Consider the following 24,905-nt stretch of genomic DNA (forward strand, 5'->3'; position numbering starts at 1 on the left):
CTTGGGGCCAGGTCTGCCCCGATGGGAGTAAGAAGCAAAGGAGAAGCAGCACCAGCGTGTATTTGCTTTGGGAAGACTCTGAATGAAGGCTTTGTCACAAAACTTTCCTGCTAGACACCTATCAATGTCATTGTGAGTGGCAGTGCGCCTGAGGGGTTCATCAGTAAGAAGTCTATTCTCACAATTTATAGTGATTGTGCTGTGCGGCACACTGCCTGTTGCATTTGTGCAGGTGTCTTAAGGCTATCTTACTGACAGACTATTTGATGGATGAGAAACTGTCTTTAATTGTATTTCATATATATGTTACTGAAATCTTCATTAAGGCTGATAAATCTTAAAACCTCAGCTCAACAGAAGGCTTTTCTAACTTGCCTTAAAATTCTAAGATAAGTTCTTTGTTTGGATCCTTAAAATTTGCACTGAGGTTCTGTGGTAATGTTGATAACATAGAAACTTAAGAACCTGCTTTTAGAACACTGAGTTTTAGCTCTGCTGGCATTGAATTCAAATCCTGTGAGTGCGTTTTTTCAGTGATGAGTGGGTTTGATAGAATATATGCAATTAGAAAAAAGCTTTGGTTCTTAATTCATGTTATTCTTTGTAAACTAATAAAATGTGCTTTTGATGCTGATTTTTAATTGGTTTTGTCTGCAGGAAATCGGAGAACTAACTTGTAGTAACCTCTGTAGAGTATAGTTTCTCATTTTGGTGATTGTTAGGTTTCAAATGATGTCAGTCTCTAGAAACATTAAAACAGCTTCTAGTATATTAAGTATGTGGCTGTTAATAGTGGATCATCTATGAAGTGAATTTTCATGGTGTTTTTGAAAAATCTTTAACATTCTATGGAAGTTATTTTCACACTGTTCATCATTTCAGGCATTTTTCTGAGTTAAATGTGCTGTAAGTTACTGTTGTTAGGTTAGTGCTGGGACTAAGGAGAGTGTTTACGTGGTGTTTCTCAGGCCTCTCTCAGGAGTTGGAAGCTTCAATTGTCCTACTTAACTGCCTTCCCAAGGAATATATTTTTTTAATGCTCAGGAAAATAATTGAGCTTTTAAATAATATAACTGTACTTTTATACCGAATAACATTTTAAAGTTTTTAAAGGAAATTAAAATGAATTTTGACAGGGAATTTATATGGAACTCCTTGCAATCTATACCTCGTTCATGTAGAAATTGCTTTTCTAATGTTAGAAAAAAGCATGATTTTATGAAACATTTTATTGGTAGAGGGTAAGATTTTGGTTGAATTTACATGATATATCTTTTAGATACTTCACTGTCAAACCAAGAATTATCACCATGTTTCTAAATGGAAATTTTCTTTGTTTGACATTTGAAGATTAGATTCCTGTTTGAAAATTTTCACTTAGAAGCTTTGTTATGGTCTCTTTCCTTCTCTGATGGCTTTTATTTTTAATTTTTTTAAAATTTGGGATTAGTTAATTCGCAGTGTTGTGTATCTGATGGCTTTTTTCCACATGTAAAGGTCATGGCTCAATGAGGCCAGACTTTGCCGAGGATATCTTTGTTCTAATATGACAGTGAGCATTGCACAGAGTATGCAGTTCTTTTATTGGAGTAGAACCTTGCCCCTGACAGTGGAAGACTCAAAACTGAATGACATTTATCCCATTTTATCTCATTTCTTGTAACCAGAGAAGGAGACAAAAGTTTGCAGTGATCTGAATTTAGTGAAGGAAACAGTTTTGGTTTTAAACATATTATACCCACTGTGTGAACTTCCTGAGGCAAACACATATTGTTTTCCCTTTGATGTGTGATTTTTAGGATTCATTTTACTCAAAAAATGTTGCAGGCTAAAACCAAGTGTAAATTAAATAAGATACATACATACAAAGACACTGCATACCTTAATTTAGAAAACTTTAATATGTAGACTTACAATGAAGTTAATTTCTGTATCATTGTGTTTTGGAAATAGAAGGCATATTTGATTCATTGGAGGGTATCATTATACATTACCCATAAATCTTAATCTATAAAAATTGCAGGTCATTTGGGCATTATGTTAATCATTTACTTACATATTTGACACATTATCTTTGATGTATTTTTGGTCTAACCTTGAGCTCATATCAATTCAATTCAGAAAGCCTACAGCTTTTATGAAGTAGTAGAGAGCAAAGCTCTGAGCAATATCAAGTCTTCTATTATACTGCTGCAGAATATTAAGAAGCAGTGTGATTTTCTTCTGCTACATTGTATTCATGTAATCACACGCATTGCTTTTCCTTATCTTTAGTTATCAAGGTAAACAAAAATCATTTTAATCTTTTTGACCCAGGATGGAATAGGTAGTATTTTTGTAAGTCTGTTAGCAATATAGTATATTTAACTAGCTTTTAAACATTAGCTGTGGTGTTTGTTGAAGGGGCTGTATGATAGCATTAGACACTTCAAGACCTGATGTGTAATTGACCTGTTAAACAGGACTGTCATTTTTTCCTTTCTCCTTCCTATTCTTTTTGGGATTGCAGTAAATAGCTTTGTACCAATGTGTAATCTACTTTATTTCCTTTTTTAAAACAATTGTAATATTTAATCTACTTTTTAACATAACGTTTAATCAGGCATTGCTGGTGAGCATTTTCACTTAAGTGTTTCTATCACAAAAGCTAAATCTTGTTTTAATTGTAAACTAAAAGCAGTCGATAGTGATAAATTCCAACAATATAAATTTGAAATAAAAATAATCTCTTCCCCCCTGTCTTTTATGATAGTCTTTAAAATTTACAAATGTTAAGACAAATTTGCACGTTTTAGTTTCTCCCTCACTCACTGCTGGCTGTCGTTGCTGGGTACTCTGCATCACAGCTGCTTAGTATTTTACTGTTACTCACAGGTGCAACCAGCATTTGTATTAACTTGTTCTCTTCATCTAAAATTAGTAGTAGTAGTAGGTATTACGTAATGTATTTAATATATTTCAGATTGTATTTAAAATAGGTAATTAAGCAAAAGAAAAATCTATCATCCTACCAAAGACAAACCACTGTTAACCTTTTTGCTCTTTCCATGTTTTATTTTTCTATTACACAGCCTGTTTTTCTTTCTTCCAAAAAAACATATGTAAGGAAAAATTTCAATGTCAATAAATAGAGCTATGGGTGTGTTTGTGACCCCATGGACTATAGCCTGCCAGGCTCCTTTTCCAAGGGTTCTTCCTGACTCAGGGATTGAACCTGGGTCTTCTGCATTGCAGGCAGATTCTTTGCCGTTTGAGCTACCAGGGAAGCCACTATTAGAGCTATACAACAGTATAATTTTTGTCTTAAAATTATGTTGAAATACTAAAATAGCACATAATATAAAATAAACCATTGTTAGGGTGCAGTTTGGTAACATTAAGTACATTGACAGTGTTCCATAACCGTCACCGCTGTCCGTCTCCAGAACCTTTTCATTGTTCCAGACTGATTCTGTACTTGTTAGTTAACTCAGGGTAATTCTTACACCTTTTAACTATTCTCTTACTGTGAACATTTAAGTTGTTTCCAGTTTCTTCCACTTGGAAACAGTTCATATACACTCTCCTTCTTGTCTGTTTTCTTCTAATAGCAGTTCTTCCAAGAACCCATATCAATACGTATGTTAAGGATGATTCTTAAAATTGGTTTTAGATGTCAGTCCTCCTTCCCCCAGGGAAGAATTTATCCTCAATTTTTTAATAAAAGTTAATGTTACTAGGTTACAGATATTAAAATACAGTTTGTATATAATTTGACATTAATATTATAGCTGTTTGGCAAGCCACTTCAGTACTCATGCCTGAAAAATTCCATGGACTGAGGAGCCTGGAAAGCTACAGTCCTGGGGGTCGCAAAGAGTTGGACACAACTGAGCGACTTCACTTCACTTCATAGCTGTTTTGTAAAGTGAGAGATCCTTATGGAAGAGAGGAGTGAGAGCCTCTTTTGCTTGAGTTGGTGATGTTTCAATGGCATCTGTCGATCCTGGTTGGAAGGGTGTGAAGAGGGGTCTGTGCAGGCTGTGTCATTTATTTGGAGAGGGTTATCATACATGTTTTGCTGTTCTGGTGGAAAAAGGTTAAGAAACTACTACTTTATATTTTGTTTGACTCATTAGAAATAACATGTACTTTACTTAACCAGAGATTTGACTTCGAAACTGTTTTCTTAAGTGTGAGAATTATAAAGTTTTCTAATGAAAGCCTTTGCTTCTCTTTTAGGATTGGCAGCCACCGTTTGCATGTGATGTTGACAAACTTCATTTTACCCCGCGTATCCAGAGGCTGAATGAACTGGAGGTAATGTCTTTATTATTCTGGTTGCCTGTATTCTAGTATTCTAGAGGGGCTCTTTTGAACTAGGCTTTGTTGCAAATCTAGTGGCTTCAGGGAAACTATAGCTAGTAATTGTTAATCATAGTAAAACAAATGGCAATAAACCTTTGCAGCAAACCCAATTTCATTAAAAAACAGATTTTTGTCAATAATTGCTAGCCTATTAATAAATGCATTTAAATCCTTGTAAATCTAGGTGACAACCAATAGAATTTAGGTTTGAAAGGCATTTGCTTTCAGAACTGTTTCATGGAAAAGATCCTCCAGCTCTGATGTTCTTCCATTCTTCTGCATGTCTTCACTTAGATTTAATAACACACTTTACTTCCCCAAGGAGGAATGAATAGCCTGGAATTCTCTAGAGAAGGGGGGAGTGTTTCTTCTTTAGTCCTGGGTGACTTGAGCCCTAGAGTGCTGGGCGAATAAAACTTGAGCGCCTCTCGCATAAAGGCACACTCTTCATATAAATGTTTTGCTAATCTGGTTTTCATACCGAACCGTGTTAAATGAAAAATACGTCCACTGGAACTCTGCGGGCATTGGCAATAGTAGCATCTAGTGTGTATGTTTTCAGGTATTTCACTGTGTTTTCACATTAAGCTTGAAAGATAGGAAGATGGGTGTTAACTTTGACATGGTTGGGAATATCTGAATATTGATCTCAATTTTGGTCTTATGCAAGATAAAACTCGTAGAACTGTCTGAATTTCACAATGAGGGGAAAGAAAAATGAGATAATTTTTAAAAAATGACTTGTAGGCTACAGTTGTAATCTGTTAAAAGGAGTAACATTTAAGAGTTTCTGTTTTTTTGGTAAGATATCAGGACTATTAAAATTGATGCAGAACTACTGTTGTAAATGTGCTTTTAGATTTGCATTTGAGCAAATAAGAAAATTTGTACTTGGAGAAAATAGGACTTTAAAATACTGAAATTGTAAAAAGACCAAAGGGGCATATAGAAGCTTATCTATGATACTCCTTAAATGAAGAACTTTTCAGATTGCCTGTTTATGTTATATAATGACTTCCTGAGGGTGTAACTTCTACTAACCTGGTACATGGTAGGGACTGAATTAAATTTTTGATTGTTTATGTGTAATTATTTAATCAGTTTTATTTTGTATAGTTTGGGACAGTTTCTCTCTTGAATTCGTAAGTGCTATTGCACTTAAAGATTCTAAGAATGAAAATATCACATGCTCAGGAAAGGAGCTTTATAATAAGCTAGGCAAGAGTAAAGCTCAGTTCTCTGTCATTTAGGCTCAAACGCGTGTAAAGTTAAATTTCCTGGACCAGATTGCAAAGTACTGGGAGCTACAGGGAAGTACTCTGAAAATTCCACACGTGGAGAGGAAGATCTTGGACTTGTTTCAGCTTAATAAGGTAAAAAAGCCTAATGACTGTCTTTCTCATTGAATAGTTTTTCTGACAGCATGAATTTGATCTTGCCTTAAAATAAGAACTGCTGTTTGAAATATGTAAGATGAAATTCATCATTCAGTTTTGTGATTAATTGGTCTCTGCTTTTCAGGTTTGAAAGCCTTAATCTTGTGAAGTATATTGCTACCACCTGTTTTTGGTCATGCTTAAACTTCACAATGGTCCTCTTCAATATTCCTGTCTCTTTTATTACAGATAAGACAACAGTGGCTTTCAGTGTCCAAAGTGACCAGTTTGAAAAGGCTGAGTTATAATTCTCTACCTTAAAGTTCATTTCAGTCCAAAGCCTGTGTTATTCCCACCTGACATGCTGCTCTTCTTCCTACTCATCAGTTTATGGAGATTTTAAAGGGTCACTGGGTTTGACCAATTACTTGAACTCTGTCTTTATCAGAGATTTCATTGCTAATTTAGTTCTTCCTCATGGAAAATCTTGACTGCTTTGGGGAACTGAGAAGTAGCTTTTGGAGGAGTCCAAAAAGTTAATGGATTATGCTGTCAAAAGCAGTGTTTTCAATTTGTAGTTTAAAATTAATAGTGTATATATATATGTTTGTGTGTGTATATATATATGTATGTATTTTTTTTTACTTTGAAAGTGTATTTTTTTAAAAAGATGATCACAGCCAAGAACATTTTATTTTTGGCGCCATACTTAGGCTTGAGGGAATTAGAACTGATTTCCCTATAAATGTTTCTAATTTCTTTTGCTGTTTTATTTAACAGTTAGTTGCAGAGGAAGGTGGATTTGCAGTTGTTTGCAAGGATAGAAAATGGACCAAAATTGCCACCAAGATGGGGTTTGCTCCTGGCAAAGCTGTGGGCTCTCATATCAGAGGACACTACGAGCGAATTCTGAACCCCTACAACTTATTTCTATCTGGAGACAGTTTGAGGGTGAGTGGGGCTAGCCTTAACCTGTTTTATTTCACTGCTTATTGGTACATGGTCTTTGGGAGGAATGAAAAGGCCTTGATTATGTATGGAATACTTCCTTAAAAGACTTGTTTTGTCCATTTTTCCTCTGATGTTTTTCTTCTGTTTTGAGAGTGAACATACTAAGAAGGTGGTTTTTGGAATGAATGAGGTTATGGAGGAAATAGTCTTTTGGTAAAACTGAAACCTGTATTAACTTTATATGTTCCTTTCCTACAATGAGCAGTTGGTTATTACCTACTTGTTAAAACTCATGCTTTAGCATTCACTTACTATTTAAAGTATATTCCTGGACTTCCCTGGTGGTCAGCAGTAAAGAATTCACCTACCAGTGCAGGGGACATGGGTTTGATCCCTGGTCCGGGAAGGTCCCACATGCTGTGGGGCAACTAAGCCCGTGTGCCGCAGCTATGAGCCCACATGCCCAGAGCCCCTGCTCGGCCGCAAGAGAACCCACCACAGCGAGAAGCTTGTGCACCGCAACTGGAGAGGAGCCCTCACTCGCCACAGCTGGAGAAAGCCTACGCACAGCAATGAAGACCCAGCACGGCCAAAAATAAATAATAAGCTAAAAAAATATGAGGCTTTTAAAAAATGTAATTCTGGCTGTCACATGAAAGTATAGCATGTGAAATATCTTGCTTGTGTGCTGTCTTGCCAGCTGAGATCTCCAAGGAGATTTTCAAATAGAAAGTTGATTTTGGTAGAGTTAGGGGACTTAGTAGGTCTTCCCAGGTGGTGCTAGTGGTGAAGAACCTGCCTGCCAGTGGAGGAGATCTGAGAGATGCAGGTTTGATCCCTGGGTCAGAACCTGACCCAGGAGGTTCATGACCCTGCCATTCCCTGGAGGAGGGCATGGCAGATTTCCCACTTTATTTTAGTCCCTGGTAGGAAGAAGAATGTCATAATTACCCTTTGAGATATTGTACACTAGAGCAGGGGCCCCTGTAGTTTTAGAAACTTATGTAGAGAAGTAGGAAGGTATCACTGTTTCAGAGGGTGAACCACTAATCAGAACTGTGTCCTGATACAAATATACCATCCATGATGCTTGCATCCTGTAGATTTTCATAGCATGTTTTTCTCTCTCTTGATTCCAGGTAGGCATTCTTTTTAGCCTCAAAGAATGTGACTATTCTAATATTCAGAAAGTTGTTTAAAGATACATGGATTGTGTGAGTGTTTAGTGAACCCATAGATGAAATAGTTAAGAATATTGTGTGTGGAACCTTTATGCCTCTGTTTCATAATCAGATCTACATATTGTTGCCCACAATAGATTTTCTCCTTTTAACCTTCTTGGTGCAGAAGTTAGATGAATACAGAGAAAGACTTTCTCCGCTTTATGAGTTGCAACATTTTAGAAATAGCTCAGTCTATACTTAGAGGCCCTATAGTTTCATAGTTGAAAAGTATGTAAGCATTGATACAATAATAGTCTGAAAGGAGTGGATATTTAAAGAACCCTTTACAAACATTGCATCTACAACATAGATAAATATTTGTTGAGGGGTCTACTGATATGTTCATTGTGGAAAGTCTAAAAGGGAAATAGGATGAAAATAAATCCCACCTAATCCTTTCATCTCTGTTTCCTTTTAAGGCTATTTTTATGCACATACATACAAATGGAGGTATATTCTTTATGTACAGAATTGATCTTACTTTTTTCCTGCTTAACATGTCACTGTATATTTTTGAAGATACAGGTTTTTAATGAATCTGTGGCATTCCCTTTTTTATACCCAGATCTCTCTTTTTTTTTTAAGTTATTTATTTTTGGTTGTGCTGGGTTTTCTTTGCTGTGTGTGGGCTTTTCTCCAGATGTGGTGAGTGAGGGCTACTCTCTGGTTGCAGTGTGTGGGCTTCCTGAGGGGTGTCTTGCTGTGGAGCATGAGCTCTGGGCTGCAGGCTCAGTCGTTGCAGCCTTTGGGCTTAGTTGTCCCGTGGCCTATGGGACCTTCCTGCATGGGGGTCAAACTCGTGTCCACTGCATTGACAGGGAGACTTTTAACCACTGGACACAGGGAAGTCCCAATACAGACCTTGATTTGATTTCTCATGTTGCATTCTTTGTGTGTAAATTTTGTGCCTATTTCTGATTTTTTAAAATAATCCTTAGAGGAAAGGAGAATCAAAATGCATATATTTTTAATGGAAAACAACAGGACGCCACTGTGCATTGTCAGAATGACCAGATCCAGAACACGACGCGCCCCGGTGCTGCTGAGGGTGTGGAGCAGCAGGAGCTTCTTTCCACTGCTGGTGGGGATACAGAACGGCACTGCTGCTTTGGAGGACAGTGCCGGACTTCTTAGAGAATGGAGCATGCTGTTTGATACATATAGCCCGGCAGTCACATGCCTTGGTATTTACCCAAAGAGTTGCAGCTTTATTGCCAAAAATTGGAAGCAACCAAGATGTCCTTTAGTAGGCGAATGGATAAACAAACTGTGAAGCACCCAGGCGATGGAGTATTACCAGCCCTAAAGCAATGAGCTGTCAAGCCGTGAGAAGACAAGAAGGAAGCTTACATGCGTTTCTTTACATGAAAGAAGCTAATGTGAAAAGACTGCGCATACTGTATGATTCTAACTCAGTGGTATTCTAGAAAAGACCAGACCATGGACACAGGGAAAAGATCAGTGATTGCATGGGGTCGGGGGCAGCGGAGGTAAGCATAGTAGGCAAGCACAGCAGACTGAGGGCAGCGGAAGCACTCCGAGTGACACCCCAGCTCTGTCCAAACCCAGAGCAGGTGCCTCACCAAGAGGGAGCTCTGCGGTGTGAGCTGTGGACTTTGGGTGATGTGTCAGTATGTTGAAGCCAATATTCTAACACTCTGGTGAGGATGTTGATAATGGGAGAGGCTGTGCATGTGCTGGGGGCAAGGGTTGTATGGTTAATCTCGGTACCTTCCTCTCAACTAGGCTGTAAACCTAAAAATTCTCTTAAAAGATAAACCCTTAATAAGGGCTGGGGGGAATGAGTGCTTTGTGAAGGAGCTGTTGCAATAGGGTAAACTCAAGCCTGAAGTAAGTTTTGGGGGAACTTGAGAGAGATTGAGTGGTGATGTGCTAGAATGGGGCAGAGCTTCAGTCTTGTGTCCCGTGTGTTATACATGTCTTACGGGATTGCTTTACCTCTATAGGTGATGTCATTACGGTGTGATGATACCAATTACCTCTGAGTCCCAGTTTCTCAAACAAAGGTTTGAGAGTTGGCATGTGATAGCATTAAATATAAAACAGACACATCAGATGTGTTTTGAATCGACTGAGCAACTAGCACTTTCACTTGAAACAAATTAATCTCTTCATATACGTTCTTAAAAGTTTCTGAGCTTGATTTTATCTTGATTCTTCAAAGCCCAAGCAGACCATATATTAGGGAACTATTTACACTAGTGGGAACTAAGAACCACACATACAATATTCTAATCTCTGACCATCCACTTAAAATGTCTATGAATCAGCCCAGTTTGTATGTCCGCAATCATATGTACTTTTAGGTTTCAATAGGAAGTTTACATAATACATGAAAGTGACTAATTTAGGTGGTGGACAGGTTTTATTCCCATCTACATGTTTTCACTGAACATACTCTTAACTACTTAATTACACAATGCCAGGTGATATTCTATTCTAACTGAATTGATGTTTCTAGATCAAATCTCTTAGAATAAGCAGAATATTTAATGTTTATAGGTTGTGCTCCCAGTGGTAGATTTGTTACTTGTTTAGAGTATCAAGCAATCTATAATAGTATTCGTTAACAGCACGTAATAGTCCGTGTTAGAAACAGATTGTGTTAGACGGTTGCTCTGTGGTGTCGGTGTGTCTCTGCTCCCCCTTTCTCTGGATCCTTTCTGCAGATGTCATGCGGGAGGAGCCAGCCGCGTTAGTGTGGCTGTGGCTGTGATGGTGCCCGCAGAGCGGGAGCTGTGGGAGGTCCTCACTTCAGTGTATCCTCCTCTGAGTGTGTGTGGATGGCCTAACAGCCCTTAGTGCTTACACTGCGGAAACTGCTCTTAAAAATGCTGCCTGTGACGTTTGTAGGGCCTCTTGAGTAGTATTTTCTTGAAATTTATATTAGATTCATTGGTAATATTTTGTTGTCACTGTTTTGTCGCATTGGCATTAAATAATCCTTTTACAGTGGGCTTAGAATCAAACCAAAAAGAAAAATCAGAGCAAAAAGAGACTCTTGTATGACCAGAACCCAAGTTACTGCTGTGGGCTCCCTGTTAACCTTTGCCTTGTGAGTGAGACTTTGTTAGGGGTATGTTGAAGAAAAGGAAAGCCTTAATATGGGAGAACAGTCTGGTGATCTGTTCTCTCAATTCAAATGATATCTTTTTGATAACAGAAGGTGGCTAGTTGTGTTTAAACCTATAGGATATCATAACATAATTTAGAAAACTTACTGAATTTCACATTTCGTTACTGTAAACTTTTTTTTTAATGAGATACTCCAATTATGGAAAGCTATTTTGGGAATGTATAGGGGCCTTTCTAGCAATTTGGACCTTCAGTTAATTGACAAGTTGTAAGCAGGGATAATTGCCACTGGCTCATGGGAGCTGCTTCAAGCCTGCTGCGGCCTGTTGTAACCTGATGAAATGACATCAGCAATTACATGAATTGAAGCAGCACTGTTCACCTCCTGGAAAAAAGTTCAAGCTGTTATAACTATATGTGTGTGTATATGGCTGGTAACTGCAGACTTGTCTTTGTGTTTATTTAGATGTTAAAAATTGCACACCTGTATTTCCATCAGTAATTGTAAAATATACTCTGCAAAAATCCAGTGAAATCTCTTAAGATTAAAATGGGAGAAATTCATCAGTACAGTTGTGTTTTATTTCCAGTGTCTGCAGAAGCCAAACCTGACCACAGACACAAAGGACAAGGAGTACAAACCCCATGATATTCCCCAGAGGCAGTCTGTGCAGCCCTCGGAAACCTGTCCCCCGGCCCGACGAGCGAAACGCATGAGAGCGGAGGTGAGAGCCGCGTGGGGTTGGCCAGACGGGCCTGGAGCCCAGTGCCGATGCCTCTCTGCCCCGAATCCTCTCATGCACGTGCTCTTCATAGGCTGAGCTTCCCTGACCTCACAGAGGCATGCTGTGTGTACTCTAGCTTTTGCACTTGGAGGAATTGCACTGTTAGAGGGGCGAGGAATTGAACTCTTTCTAGGTTTATGCTGTCTGGACAGTCTGCTGCTGAATGGTTAACAGTCGGAGACTTGGGAAGAATAGGCATTCATTGTGACCCTCATGTTGGGCAGAGTTTGTTGGGGGTTAAGGCTAGTAGGTGTGAAGTTGAAGATTTTTTGCTGAGAAGAATTTTTTTTTTTTTTTAACAAAGCGTTTAGGAAGAAGGTAGTGATGGTTGTTTCTGTCAGACTTCCTGAAGAGCATGTCTGTGGCAAACATTCATGCTGCAACAGCAAGGGGCAGGGAATTTAACACACAAGTAAAATGAAAGAGAAGCAGGAGGGAAGATCAGGAGTGAACGGCTAACAAGAACAGCTTGCTTTCAGATACTTCTCTGAGAGGTTTCTCCTAGAAAGGGAGCAGAGTGTTTTCCCAGTTACCTTTTTTTCCCACACAGAGGTGGGGAAGTTTGGGGTTCTTCCCTGGCTTGATGGACATGCATGAAGAATCAGTGATTAATATAGTAAGAACAATTTACAACTGGGAAGCCTCTTGGCATTAGTTGGGTTTCTAAATCAGTAGTTGCGTTATTTAGTAATTATTGGTGAGGATGAAAAAAATCATCCATTTTAGTTTCTGAGAAAATGGATAAATAAGAGAATTATTTTTTACCTAGGTGGGTTGGAGATAGGAAAAAGATTGACGACTCCATTTTTCTGAAGTGAGAGTGCCTCAGATTGGGTGAAGCCCACAGACAGGCTTCAGGTGTATTCGTCTTAAAGGGAGTTCTTGTTTGAGTACATCTTGATCTTGAAATGTGTAAGGCCTCCTAGTGCTATGAATGCCCAGGTCTGTCTGGACAGTACATCATGGTGATGGTAGCGGTGGACGTCCTAATTCCGTGTGAATGAGTGCAGGGCACAGTTTCACAACCTCAGCTTGTGTCCCAAACCAGCCAGGGCTTTGCTTATCAACCAGTGTGAGCGTGTTGGTGAACACTAGGGACCGTATTGGTGTGCATGCTCTTCCTGATGAGGGAGCCCATGACTCAGTGCTGTTAGGGGAGTGGTTATAGTGACGCTTCACTACAAGGATTAATAGGAAATTGCTGTGGAAGCCGAATCTTCCTTGAATGCAACCAGACTTTGGAAGAGCCAGCAAAGCTTACAGGCTGATGAAATTACGATATTTCTGTAACTGTTTAGGATTTGGCTTAATGATGACTGAACAAGGTGTAAGCTGTGAGTAGAGGAGAACTGAGGAGCTTTTAGGAGGAAATACATGCTGTCCCCAATTGGGATAGTAATGCTTTCCAACAGTCATTCCTGATTCCTTGCCTTTTCCCTAATTTTTTTTTTGACCTGTTAAAAGGGGAGAACACTCGTAACTTACAAGTTTCCTCATTCATTCCTTAAGTAGTAATAATAATAAAGGTGGGATCTCTCCTTTAAGGGCAAAGGGAGCTATGTTTTGAATATCCTATTAATAGAGATAATTTATAAGATTATGGGGATTTTGTGATTCCAATTGGATTTTAGAAGATTTCTTTCTTTTTAAAGAACATACTCATGTATATGACAAATTTTTTTAAGGCCATGAATATTAAAATAGAACCCGAAGAGACAACAGAAGCCAGAACTCATAACCTGAGACGTCGAATGGGATGTCCAGCTCCAAAGTGTGAGAATGGTAAGAAAGTTCGTCCATGAATAGGAAGGAAGAGCAGATAAATGAAAACAGTCATTCATCTGTTGGTTAAAATAGTGGAGCAGCTTTACATTACTAGTCACTGGGTTACATACTGGTCATCAGGTTGCACCTTGAGAAATAAAATCTTATTATATTCGTTCACATTTGAAGTGACCAGAAGGTAAAACTGTCTCAGCTGTCCCTAGTTGCTACTTTGAATTTTGATTTGGTAACATTAATTGTAAAGAAGTGATTTGTGAGAAGCATAGGTACCTTTGACTGAATATCTGATAGGTTTGCTTTCAGGCATGCTTTCTTAGTCTGAGTTTTAATTAACAGTTGCCTGCCTGGCCATTGCTTGATGTCAATCACAGAAAGGTAGGTTTGGCGCTCTCTTGAGAGAAGTTCTATATAGGCGGGCACTTAGTAATGAAGACGTTATTAAAGTTGACTTTCCTAGTGGTTGGTGTGTTAGTGTAAAGGCAGCACAAGGTAATAGAAAATAGATGGGATTTTAAAAACATAGATCTGAGTCTGATCCTGGCTTAACCACTAATTGGTTGTATGACCTTAGAGATGTTTCTTGTCTTCTGTGAATGTCAGTTTTCTTGTCTTTGAAACAGATTTGATGCAAAGCATTATGTGATAGATACAATAATGATAATTGATGGAAAGCATTTAGTACAAAACCTGCCATAGGATAGCCCATTAGTTAATAGCTAGTGTTTTTAAAAAGTCTGCATCTTTGAAACGTGAAAGTTAAGTTAGTAATCTTAGATCATGGAAGGATAATCTGTAATGTGGAGGAAGGCTTTGATGGTGAACTGTCAGTCTTATAGTCAAGAATAAGAGGAATTTACTTTCATCTGTATATGTTATGTCTTAGTCTTAAGAAGACCATATCTTTACCTCCCACATTAAAAGCATACAGACTTGAGCAACATCTCCAGAAGTGCTCATATCTTAGAATTTGAGTGATGGGAGAGTTTGCACTTCATCATAAAGTGATGAGCACAGAGCACGTGAGCACAGTCACTCAGGGTGCCCCTGCGCTGCAGTGAAAGCAGCAGGACACCCGTTCGTTGTGTACTTCGGGAGGAGGTGGTGAGGAGGGAGAAAGCTGAAGAAGGCAGAGCAGAGAAAGTGCTAACCTGGACTGCCTCTTACAGACAAAGACGTGAAAAGCAGCGTCAAGCAAGAACCTGTTGAAAAGAAAGAGTATGTTACAGAAAGTGAGAAGGAAAAACCCAAGAGTCGAGCTAAAAAAGCTACCAATGCTGTGAGTTGACATGTTTAAACTCTTCTATGGCCCAGGTTATAAATATTTAATGCCTTGCCTAGGACTGCTGGTTCAGTGTCTTAACAGTGAAGAGACCTGCGGAGGTGGTTTGTATTGTCAGCTCATAAACAGGGAACATGGACACATCATGAAGATGGTAGTCACTTCTGGGGACAAGGATAGCCATATTTCTGGAGGCCGTGCCTTTTAGCACTGAATAATGGTGAGCTCAGTCCTATGCAGTCGTTGCTAAGTGACTCACCTGGCTCCACGTGAGCTGCAGGTGGATCAGAAATCACGATGGTGTTTTCCAGCAAGGATGGAAAGGGGAAGGAGTGCGGGGCCCTGGGTAGCCAGGGCCTGGCAGGGCTGTTCACTCAGGGGGACAGAAAAAGCCAGGCTTCTTCCTCAGCCTCCTTCTGAGTGCGCCTGGGAGCAGCAGCTTAACAATAGTACTTTTGATCTTGGAATTTGATGTTATTCAGTTAAATGTTCTCTTCATAAATATCTGTCCCTGCCCCACCATGAAAACAAAGCCATCAGAACAGTGGTTTTATGAGCCAGTTCAGGTTTCTGTTGGCTACGACGAAGACATCTGCTCGGGCTGCCATAATGAGTATCACAGACCGGGTGGCTTCAGCAACAGAAACTGCTTTTCCCACAGTTCTGGAGGCTGCAAGTCCGAGATCAAGGTGTCTGCAGGCTTGGTTTATTCCAGAGACCTCTATCCTTGGCTTGTAGATGGTCCTCACGTGGTTTTCCTCTGCGTGTGTCTGTGTTTAAGTCTCCCCTTGTTATCAGGACACCAATCAGATTGGATTAAGGCCCATCCATAGGGCCTTTTGGGACTTCCCTGCTGGCTCAGCGGTAAATAATCCACCTGCAATGCTAGAAACTCAGGTTCAATCCCTAGGTTGGGAAGATCCCTTGGAGAAGGAAATAGCAACCTGCTCCAGTGTTCTTGCTTGGGAAATCCCGTGAACCGAGGAGCCTGGCAGGCATGGGATTGCAAAAGAGTCGCACACTTCTGAGCATCTAAACAAAAACAAATATGACCTTTTTAACGACCTCTTTAAGACCCTGTCTCCAAATGCAGTGGCATTCTGAGGTGTTGGGAGTCAAGACTCAACATGTGAATTTGGGGGAAACAGGATTCAACTTATAGCAGGTGATGACTGAGTAGTTCTGTCCTTGTGTATTTGAGAGAGCTTCTTAACTCACTCTTTAATTAGGATGTAAAGTGGTAATTTGATATGCTTAATTAACTTAAAACAGTTTCCTTTTAACAATAAACTTTTCCTTTGTAAGTTCTGTTTTTGGATAATTTATTGCCTAACATGTTATTCTTCTAGAAGACTTATCTTTCTGTAAGCTACTAAAAGCTGGATATTTAACAAGTAACTTTAATTAAAACACATAATTGAGAAGCCTTGAAGATTACTCTGTACAGTTGGGAATGCATGAGTATTGTGAAATACCTCTTAGAGAAGGTGAAGCATTTTTATTTAAAATATTCCTTACAGGTGAAACATTTTCATTTGCAGCAGGTTGAAGAGACTAGATTATGCTTTCAGATTCATCACATTCTTAGAATTTCTCAGAGTCATACTGTAGCTCATGCCTGTGTTCTGTGCCTGTTTTCACGCTGCAGGTCGACCTGTACGTCTGCCTCTTGTGTGGCAGCGGCAGCGACGAGGACCGGCTTCTCCTGTGCGATGGGTGTGACGACAGCTACCACACCTTCTGCCTGATCCCGCCACTCCATGATGTTCCCAAGGGAGACTGGAGGTGTCCTAAGTGTTTGGCTCAGGTCAGAAGTGATAGCAGAGGCAGCCATAAAGCGTTTCCTTCAAATGTGTTTTCTTTGCCTTTGGGTTTTAGATTTGGCAGTTGATAATGAAGCTCATGATAAAAACTGGGGTGGGCCTGAATAGAAAGGAGTCTTGGAAGTGACTGCACAGCTATGCAGTCAGCTAAGGGGCAGAAAAATGCTTTAATAACTATGCTTTAAAACTTCTCATTTTAAAAAAAGCATTGTATGCTCTTTGCAAAAATTCTTAGGAACTGAACAACCTAAAATATAGATAATTTCACAGTAGATAACCACTGTTAATATTTTCTAGACAAGTGGAATTACACTGCACGAGTAATTTTAATAAACATGTAAATATATGATTTCTCATATATACATATATGTGAACTATAAGTAAATATGAATATAAATAAATATTTTTCCTTTCTCTGTGTTTTTTGACAGGAATGCAGTAAGCCACAGGAAGCATTCGGCTTTGAGCAGGCGGCCAGGGACTATACTCTCCGTACTTTTGGCGAAATGGCAGATGCATTCAAATCTGATTACTTCAACATGCCAGTCCATGTATGTACATACGTGCTGCTCTGATTGAGGATTTTAATAACTTTGAGGGAAGGTGTATTTGAGGACATTTGAGTTGGTTCTTATCTCTGGTAGTCAATTCACGCACAATTAAACCTTTAATTTGTTGAGTACTATTAAAATTCCACAATACTTTTAAAATGCACTCTTAAGATTTCATTTGATTTCTCTAAAGATAGGCTTCTCGAGACAAATCATACAGCAACAGTAACAATACTAATTAAAGGAAGACACCAGCAGTCCTTTCAGCTCAACAAACACAGTTTAAAGAAAACATTAAATTTACTTACTGAAGGACTCCTGTGTGCCAGTCAATGTGCTGTGCCCTGGGGGCCTGTTTACTTATTCTTACGTTGTCATAAAGTAGCACTGTGAGCTTTACAATTTTAAATTATCCTTTATTCACTTAGAAGCATAAGCATGCTTCATTCGGTATTTATTATTCCAGCAAATGAGTACACCAAAATGAAAGGGTTCCTACCATAATTCTGGATACTTAAGCTGTGGGTTTTTTTTTTCCCCTCACTAGTAATAAAGTGCTATAGCAAATATTCTATGCATCTCTTTAGTTGGATTATTTTCTTAATATTTATTCATTTTCTCCCTGTCTACTAATAGCTGTATCATTTATGGGATCCTAGCAATGTATGCGTGAACCTGCTTCTCCTAACATCACTAACGTTAACTGTTACTTACAATGTCCCCTTATTTAACAGGCTTATAAATAAATTCAAGTTATATTCCCTTTAAATTTTCAGTTTTTTTTACCCCTCCTGTATTACATATTATCTCCCTGTATGTTTGCTAAAACAGTTCTGGTGCCTCTTCTGTCTGTGGTTGGCTTTTTATTTCACTGAAATGATGAGGACTTTAAGAGACTGACTGGCCTCATATCAGATTAACAGCAGACCCTAAGCATTCTTTTACATTCCTGGCGGCTCTTTACACGTGTGCTTGCAGCTGCAGAATGACGGCAGCCTGTCTTTACCTCGTGGCTGCCCACATCACTCTGCCACGTCAGGTGCAAAGAGTGAAAGTGTGGATTCAGGTGATGCCATCAGACGCAACTGAAAAGATACAGCTCATTCAAACACAGCTAACCATTGTTACCAAACAGTAGTCAGCACCTCCAATTCTTAAATCTCAGCATTTTGCTTTCCTTGACTCCTTTTATAGTAGTGGCCAGGTTGTTGATAGAGGAACATGAATTCTTAGTTCATAGTCCCTGGTTATAAAAGTGTTTTTAGAAGATAATGTTCACATCTGAGCTGCAGAGGGGCCAGTCGTGGCACGTTTGGGACATTGGCATGCGTGCCAAGTCTTGTCCAACTCTTGCGACCCCATGGACTGTAGCCTGCCCAGACTCCTCTGTCCATGGGATTCTCCAGGCAAGAGTGCTAGAGTGGGTTGCCGTTTCCTCCTCCAGGGGATTTCCTGACCCAGGGATTGAACCTGTGTCTCCTGCATCAGCAGGCATATGCTTTACCATTGACCCACCTGGGGAGCCCTTTGGGATGTTAGGAACCGTTTTTCCTCAGCCTACTACCCTGTGATACTTCGGTTGTTCACGGGCCATGAGTAGCTGAGGAAAGTCACTTTCTTCTGTTCCTCACTGTTTTGTTTATAGATGGTTCCCACAGAACTGGTAGAGAAGGAATTTTGGCGACTAGTGAGCACTATTGAAGAGGATGTCACCGTGGAATATGGAGCAGATATCGCCTCGAAGGAGTTCGGCAGTGGCTTCCCTGTCCGAGACGGGAAAGTCAAGCTCTCGCCCGAGGAGGAGGTAAGCCTAGCTGTGAGCACTGAGACTTGGAGGAGGAGGCAGATACCTTTAAAGCTGGTTGATTTCAATTAATGAAGAAAGAACCCACAGAAAAATAAGAATCCTAGTCCCAACTAGATGATACGGGAGAATCACTTAACCTCCCTTTGCCTTCAGATTCTATAATTTTGGTTTCTCCTTCTGAAGAAAATCTGAGGCATTGGGATCAGACGTGTGTGTGTGTACACACTCACGTAAGGCACAAAGCTGGACAGAAGTAATTTATGGGCATCCAGGAAGTAAGCACAATGGCCTCTCCTCTCTTCCCCCCAACCCCCCACCTCCCACCCCCCACCCCAGCCCATTCTCTTAATTTTGAAGACTATTTACAGCCAGTTTTTTTAAACCAGCAGAGTTCCAAATTGTTAGCATGTTAGAGCTAAACCTTTATACTTTTTTTATCTCCTTGTTTTTAGGAGTATCTTGATAGTGGCTGGAATCTGAACAACATGCCGGTGATGGAGCAGTCTGTTCTTGCTCACATCACTGCTGACATATGTGGCATGAAGCTTCCTTGGCTGTATGTGGGAATGTGCTTTTCTTCCTTCTGTTGGCACATTGAAGACCACTGGAGCTACTCAATTAACTACCTGCACTGGTGAGGTGTCCAGAGAGCCTGTGAAAAGCTTGCCAGCTGGGTTGGAATACTTTCCCACCTCTTAACTGTGACACACCCTTTAACTGTGTCTGAAGAGCAATGAGTTTTTTATTCCTTAAGATTTTTGTTAACTACTGTTGGAACAAGCAGCCTGACCTGTTGAGACAAAGACTCTTAAGAATCTATAGGACGTCCACGAAGCCCTGAACTTGTACATGAGTTTTTTGGTGGGAATAAGGCAGCTTGTCTCTGTCAGAGAAGGCTTTACTCATGAGAAGTCTAGAAAGCACCGTTCCCGTTGGGTGCAGTGGCAGCCTAGGCAGTCCCCTTGGGTGAGGGACAGGAGTGATGGCCTGTGGTTGCTCTAGGTTCTCGGGACCGCCCGCTTCTGAGGGCTGGCCAAGGACCGACTTCTGTGCATGGTGGAGTGGGCCACCTCGCGTGCCGGTGCGGGGGGATATAACTCCTCACAGAAGGACTTTGAGGATGTCCCATGAGAGAGGGAGTTGGCACTATATGGGCAGAGCATCAGTCCTGCTCCCCAAGCAATCACTTCCAGCTGTGAAGTGGCAATATTTACACTACCTCTTAGGTTGTTACACATTAATTTTTTGACAATTTACTGTGCTTTGAAGAATAAGAGCTCTTTAGAACTGCTGATTGCCTCCCTGGAGTTTGGTTTAACTCCTCCATCAGCACAGACAAGGGAAGGGAAGACTTGGAATGTTGCTGTCCCTTGATAGTTGGCTGTAGGAAATTGTGGTCATCATCTACCCTCTGGCTAACAGGATACCTTACATTCTCAGGAGTCCTCCATCCCTACATTTTCTGAAGGGTCAGGTAAAATGGGAGGAAAGAGAGGGGCCTCAGGTGGAATTTCCATGTTTAGACTTTATATTTGAAGTGGCAAAATGCATTACTATGTTCAGATCATATTTCTGGTGATACTTGGTGGTATTTCTTCAGTTTGAACATTGCCTTACAAAGCAAGATCTTAAAAATAGAAACTGGTGAACCATTTTGTTTGCATTGATACTTGCTGATTGATTTTTGTGAGAAGCTGCTGAAATACCATGTGTTTTTTGAGATTGCTCTGCTTTTACTGCTTTAGGGGTGAGCCAAAGACCTGGTACGGAGTTCCAGGGTATGCTGCTGAGCAGCTGGAGACTGTGATGAAGAAGCTGGCCCCAGAGCTCTTCATCTCCCAGCCCGACCTTCTCCACCAGCTTGTCACCATCATGAACCCCAACACCCTGATGACTCACGAAGTGCCTGTATGTTTGGGTCAATCCTCCTACTACCCAGACTTAACTCCCCATTTCTCTTTCTCCCTATTGCCCGTGATTTTATGCAGCTGATGTGGTTGTGTAGAAATAACTGTGTGGTGTAATTTCATACAATATTGCATTAAGCCAGTGGGACTGGATCCTCAAAACACCATGAAAAAAGCTTGTTTGTTGCAACTGATAACTGTCTTGCCGAGCAGCCTCACTTTGCCATAGTAAGTGCGAGGCTGTCTCCTCCCTTCCTCTTCAGTGTTCAGTTCATAGTATATTCCTAGGCTGTGCACCATCACCATGCCTGCTTTCTAAACTGTCACTTTAGTTTGTAACTTCAGCTCTTTAAAATAGCAAAGCAAAAACCTTAGAAAATAAGTCTTGTTAGTATAAATTAGTTACTATCCACTTCAGTATTCTTGAGCTTCCCTTGTAGCTCAGCTGGTAAAGAATCTGCCTGCAATGCGGGAGACCTGGGTTCAATCCCTGGGTTGGGAAGATCCCCTGGAGAAGGGAAAGGCTGCCCACTCCAGTATTCTAGCCTAGAGAACTCCATGGACTGTCCATAGGGTCACAAAGAGTCAGACATGACTGAGTGACTTTTCACTTTCACTGTGGAAATGGCTAGGTTCTGTTATAAATTAGATCTAAACTTGTGTGTCTGAATCCTTCATATGCTATTCCTACTTTAGAAAATAATTTATCAAATATACATGACCTTGATTTTGAATGATGAACTGAAATGGTGACTTCCTGGTGGATCTTAAACACTCTCACTACCACCCCTAATTAAGAGAAAATTTAAAGAACAACAACAAAAAAATTTAAAATTTATTTCAAGGTCTTGAGCTTGGATTTCAGGGTTCCCACTCTAGACTGAAAGGTGCTGTATGCTTTTTCCTCTGAGGTTTCTGTACAAAGTGACACTTTTGTTTACTGGCTTCCTTTCAGTGGAAACTCGGAAGACATTTTGGGAGGCCAGATTGAAATGTATCAAGTTGGAGAATCCATCTTAGTCAGCTCAAGCCAGTGTAAATGATACATTGCAGTGTTCAGTGGAGTTCTTGATCACATGATCTCCACTTTATGCTTCTGCGTTCACAAGCTAGTAATGGGGCGGATGGAGAAGGCTTTTCTTTGAAGGATCATCACATATTCACGGGCCAAAGCTTAGAAAACAAGGACCAGTAGCCATCGAAACACCACCATCACCTTATTGTTGGCATTTTCCGTGTTGATTTCCCCACCCCACAATGATGGACCTTTCTGATTTGTTTTGCAAAAAAAAAAAAAAAAAAGCAAAAGTTAGTCACTCAGTCATGTCCGACTCTTTGTGACTCCATGGACTGTAGCGCACCAGGCTCCTCTGTCAATGGAATTCTCCAGGCAAGAATGCTAGAGTGGGTTGTCGTTTCCTTCTCCAGGGGATCTTCCCAACCCAGGGATCAAACGCATGTCTCTCTCCTGCGTTGACAGGCAGATTTTTTACCACTCTGCCACCTGGGAAGCCCCTGATGTTATTATTACATAATAATTGATTCAGCGTGAGGATTTTGTGCCTAGAACAGTGTTGGTGTGTTTTGGGTGAGAACAGTTGGAAAAGAGGAATTGTTGGTGGGGGTTAAGTTTGAGGCCTGAATCGGAAAGAGTTCTGTATGGAACGAGATCCCTGAAATAGAGTGGAATTTCTTTAATGGGTGGTAGGAGATCCTCTGTTGGTATGATAGTATTTAGAAAAGTGTGTCCTGATCCTGTATATAGCCAAATTGTTGTGGTGTAAGCTGTTTTCTCTTGAGATATGTACACACCTGGAAGTATGAGTAACCACTCCATCTTGTGGCAGAAACAAGCATCTCTAGGTAATACCCGCCACACTTGTTTGCCTGCCATTTCTGGAAAATCATCTGATACTCTGTGTCCAGAGTGTCTTTCATGAGAATGTCACTGAAAACCTCCAATTTTTGTCTCCTTAGGTTTACCGAACTAATCAGTGTGCTGGGGAGTTTGTGATCACGTTTCCAAGAGCCTACCACAGCGGTTTCAATCAAGGTTTCAATTTTGCTGAGGCCGTTAACTTCTGCACTGTTGATTGGGTGTGTAATTATGACCTAGTGAGCCTTTTGACCTGTATTGTTTTTCCTGCAGAAGTGGTATATACTTTCTAGTTGCTTAAACCAGTTGCTGCTGAGACGGCAGGTCCACTGGTTGTGTACCTTCCAGCAGGAGAAGGCACTAGCCCACAGTGTGAACCCAGGACCTAGTGAAGAGTCTGTTGAGTTATGTTTTGGTTGAAGCTCATATCTCATTGCAAACTAACAACAAACATTTCCAGTCTGAAGACTGTACACTGACTTAAATTATCCAAACACAGTAATTTTTAATGACATTTGATTTTAGATAGTTGTAAATTGAATTTTTTTATATTAGTATTAATACTTTTCATTTACTTAAAAAGAGCTGTCTAGTTTTAAGTGGGTGTGGTGTTAAAGCTAATAAATTGTAACCTTGTTTCAGTACTTTTTAATAAAAACAATACTACTTCCTACACCTCTAATTATTTTCTGTACAGTAGTAATAGTTTTTAGAGCATTTTTGTTCCCTGAAGTAGGTTAACCACACCAGTTTCACACAGTTGCTTCAGGAAATGTGAAGATTCATATTTCTGATTAGATTCTACATTGCTATAGACAGTAATGCATCAGTAACATGTTGGGTTTTTAAACCCTGTTATAATTAAGGTCCCCAATAGCCAGATCTTTGAGATGCAAAGATTTTAAGAGGTCCGAGACTTCTTTGAGTCTAGTTGTAGGGTTGATGTATAATACGGGTGATAACCCGGGATGTGACATTTGTTCTTTTGGTAGTAAAGGTCAGGGTCTTTGGAAGCAGGGAGGTGTCTGCTTCCACGCGTCACGTGTTTCCCGTCTCTTGGCACAGCTGCCTTTAGGCCGACAGTGTGTGGAGCATTACCGCCTGCTCCACCGCTACTGTGTGTTTTCCCACGACGAGATGATTTGCAAGATGGCTTCCAAGGCGGATGTCCTAGACGTTGTAGTGGCCTCAACTGTTCAGAAAGACATGGCCATCATGATTGAGGACGAGAAGGCGCTCAGGGAAACTGTTCGCAAATTGGTAAGGTTTCTGGAGCTCCCAGCTGAATGTCATTGGGTGTTACTTAGTAAAGTCCTTACACACAGGACCATTCTGATAGATACATAATAATGCCTCCTCATGCTTTTAATTACCATTTCTCTCGTGGCCGATGATACAGGACCCTTTGTCTCGTTCACTGCCTGCATGCATGTCCCTTGGTGCAGCGTCTGCTCACTTTGTCTTGCTGTGCCCCTTTCTTATGGGTTTGTTATGAGATTTCTCTTTATTCTGATCAGATAAGTGTTCTGCAAATATTTTCTTGCTTAGTGATTTCTCTTTCCATTTTCTTAGCAGTGTCTTTCAAAGAACAGAAGTTTTTCATTTTGAGGAAATTCAGTTTATCATGTTTTTTTTGTTGTTTGTTTGATTTTAATGAATCTTTTTTGGTGTGTCCTTCCTAAGAAATCTTTGCCTAACCTAAGTCAGAAGCCTTTCCGAATGTGTAGACATCTAGAATTGCTAGTTTTAGGTTTTACATTTAAGTCTTTAATCCTCTTAAGTAATTTTTGTTTATGACGAGTTGTGGTTGAGATCATTGTTTTTGCATATGACTAATTGTTCTAGCACCATTTCTTGAAAAGACTCTCCTTTTCCCATGACTTGCCCTGGCACCTTTGTGGAAAATTGACAGGTGTGGAGGTACTTCTGCACTCTGTTCTAGTCTGTTAGCTGTGCTTTTATCCTCTTGCCAATGCCTTAAGGTCTTGATTACTATACTTTTCTATTAAGTCTTGAAGTAATCTGAATCCTCCAGCTTTGCTCCTTTTAAACATTGTTTGGCCTGTTTCAGTTCCTTTGCTTTTCCATATAAAGTTTAG

The 24,905-nt window shown here is 40.1% G+C and overlaps 1 protein-coding gene across 2 annotated transcripts in view; it reads left to right on the plus strand.

Moving 5' to 3' along the window:
* KDM5B (lysine demethylase 5B) overlaps window positions 1–24,905 on the plus strand; it is a 70,221-nt gene that overhangs the window by 25,908 nt on the left and 19,408 nt on the right. For both annotated transcript variants that reach the window (XR_009695885.1, XM_061161124.1), the window contains exons 2-14: window positions 4,222–4,299; window positions 5,598–5,720; window positions 6,504–6,674; window positions 11,584–11,718; window positions 13,464–13,560; window positions 14,730–14,839; window positions 16,491–16,649; window positions 17,097–17,216; window positions 18,862–19,020; window positions 19,476–19,657; window positions 20,769–20,931; window positions 22,908–23,027; window positions 23,872–24,066. Coding sequence is in view for 1 of the 2 variants with exons in the window: in XM_061161124.1 (XP_061017107.1) it covers window positions 4,222–4,299; window positions 5,598–5,720; window positions 6,504–6,674; window positions 11,584–11,718; window positions 13,464–13,560; window positions 14,730–14,839; window positions 16,491–16,649; window positions 17,097–17,216; window positions 18,862–19,020; window positions 19,476–19,657; window positions 20,769–20,931; window positions 22,908–23,027; window positions 23,872–24,066 (1,812 nt within the window). In the remaining variant the exon portion in view is untranslated. The remainder of the gene's footprint in view (window positions 1–4,221; window positions 4,300–5,597; window positions 5,721–6,503; window positions 6,675–11,583; window positions 11,719–13,463; window positions 13,561–14,729; window positions 14,840–16,490; window positions 16,650–17,096; window positions 17,217–18,861; window positions 19,021–19,475; window positions 19,658–20,768; window positions 20,932–22,907; window positions 23,028–23,871; window positions 24,067–24,905) is intronic.

The sequence above is a fragment of the Dama dama genome, chromosome 14, assembly GCF_033118175.1.
Source record: "Dama dama isolate Ldn47 chromosome 14, ASM3311817v1, whole genome shotgun sequence".
NCBI classification, from domain to species: domain Eukaryota; kingdom Metazoa; phylum Chordata; class Mammalia; order Artiodactyla; family Cervidae; genus Dama; species Dama dama.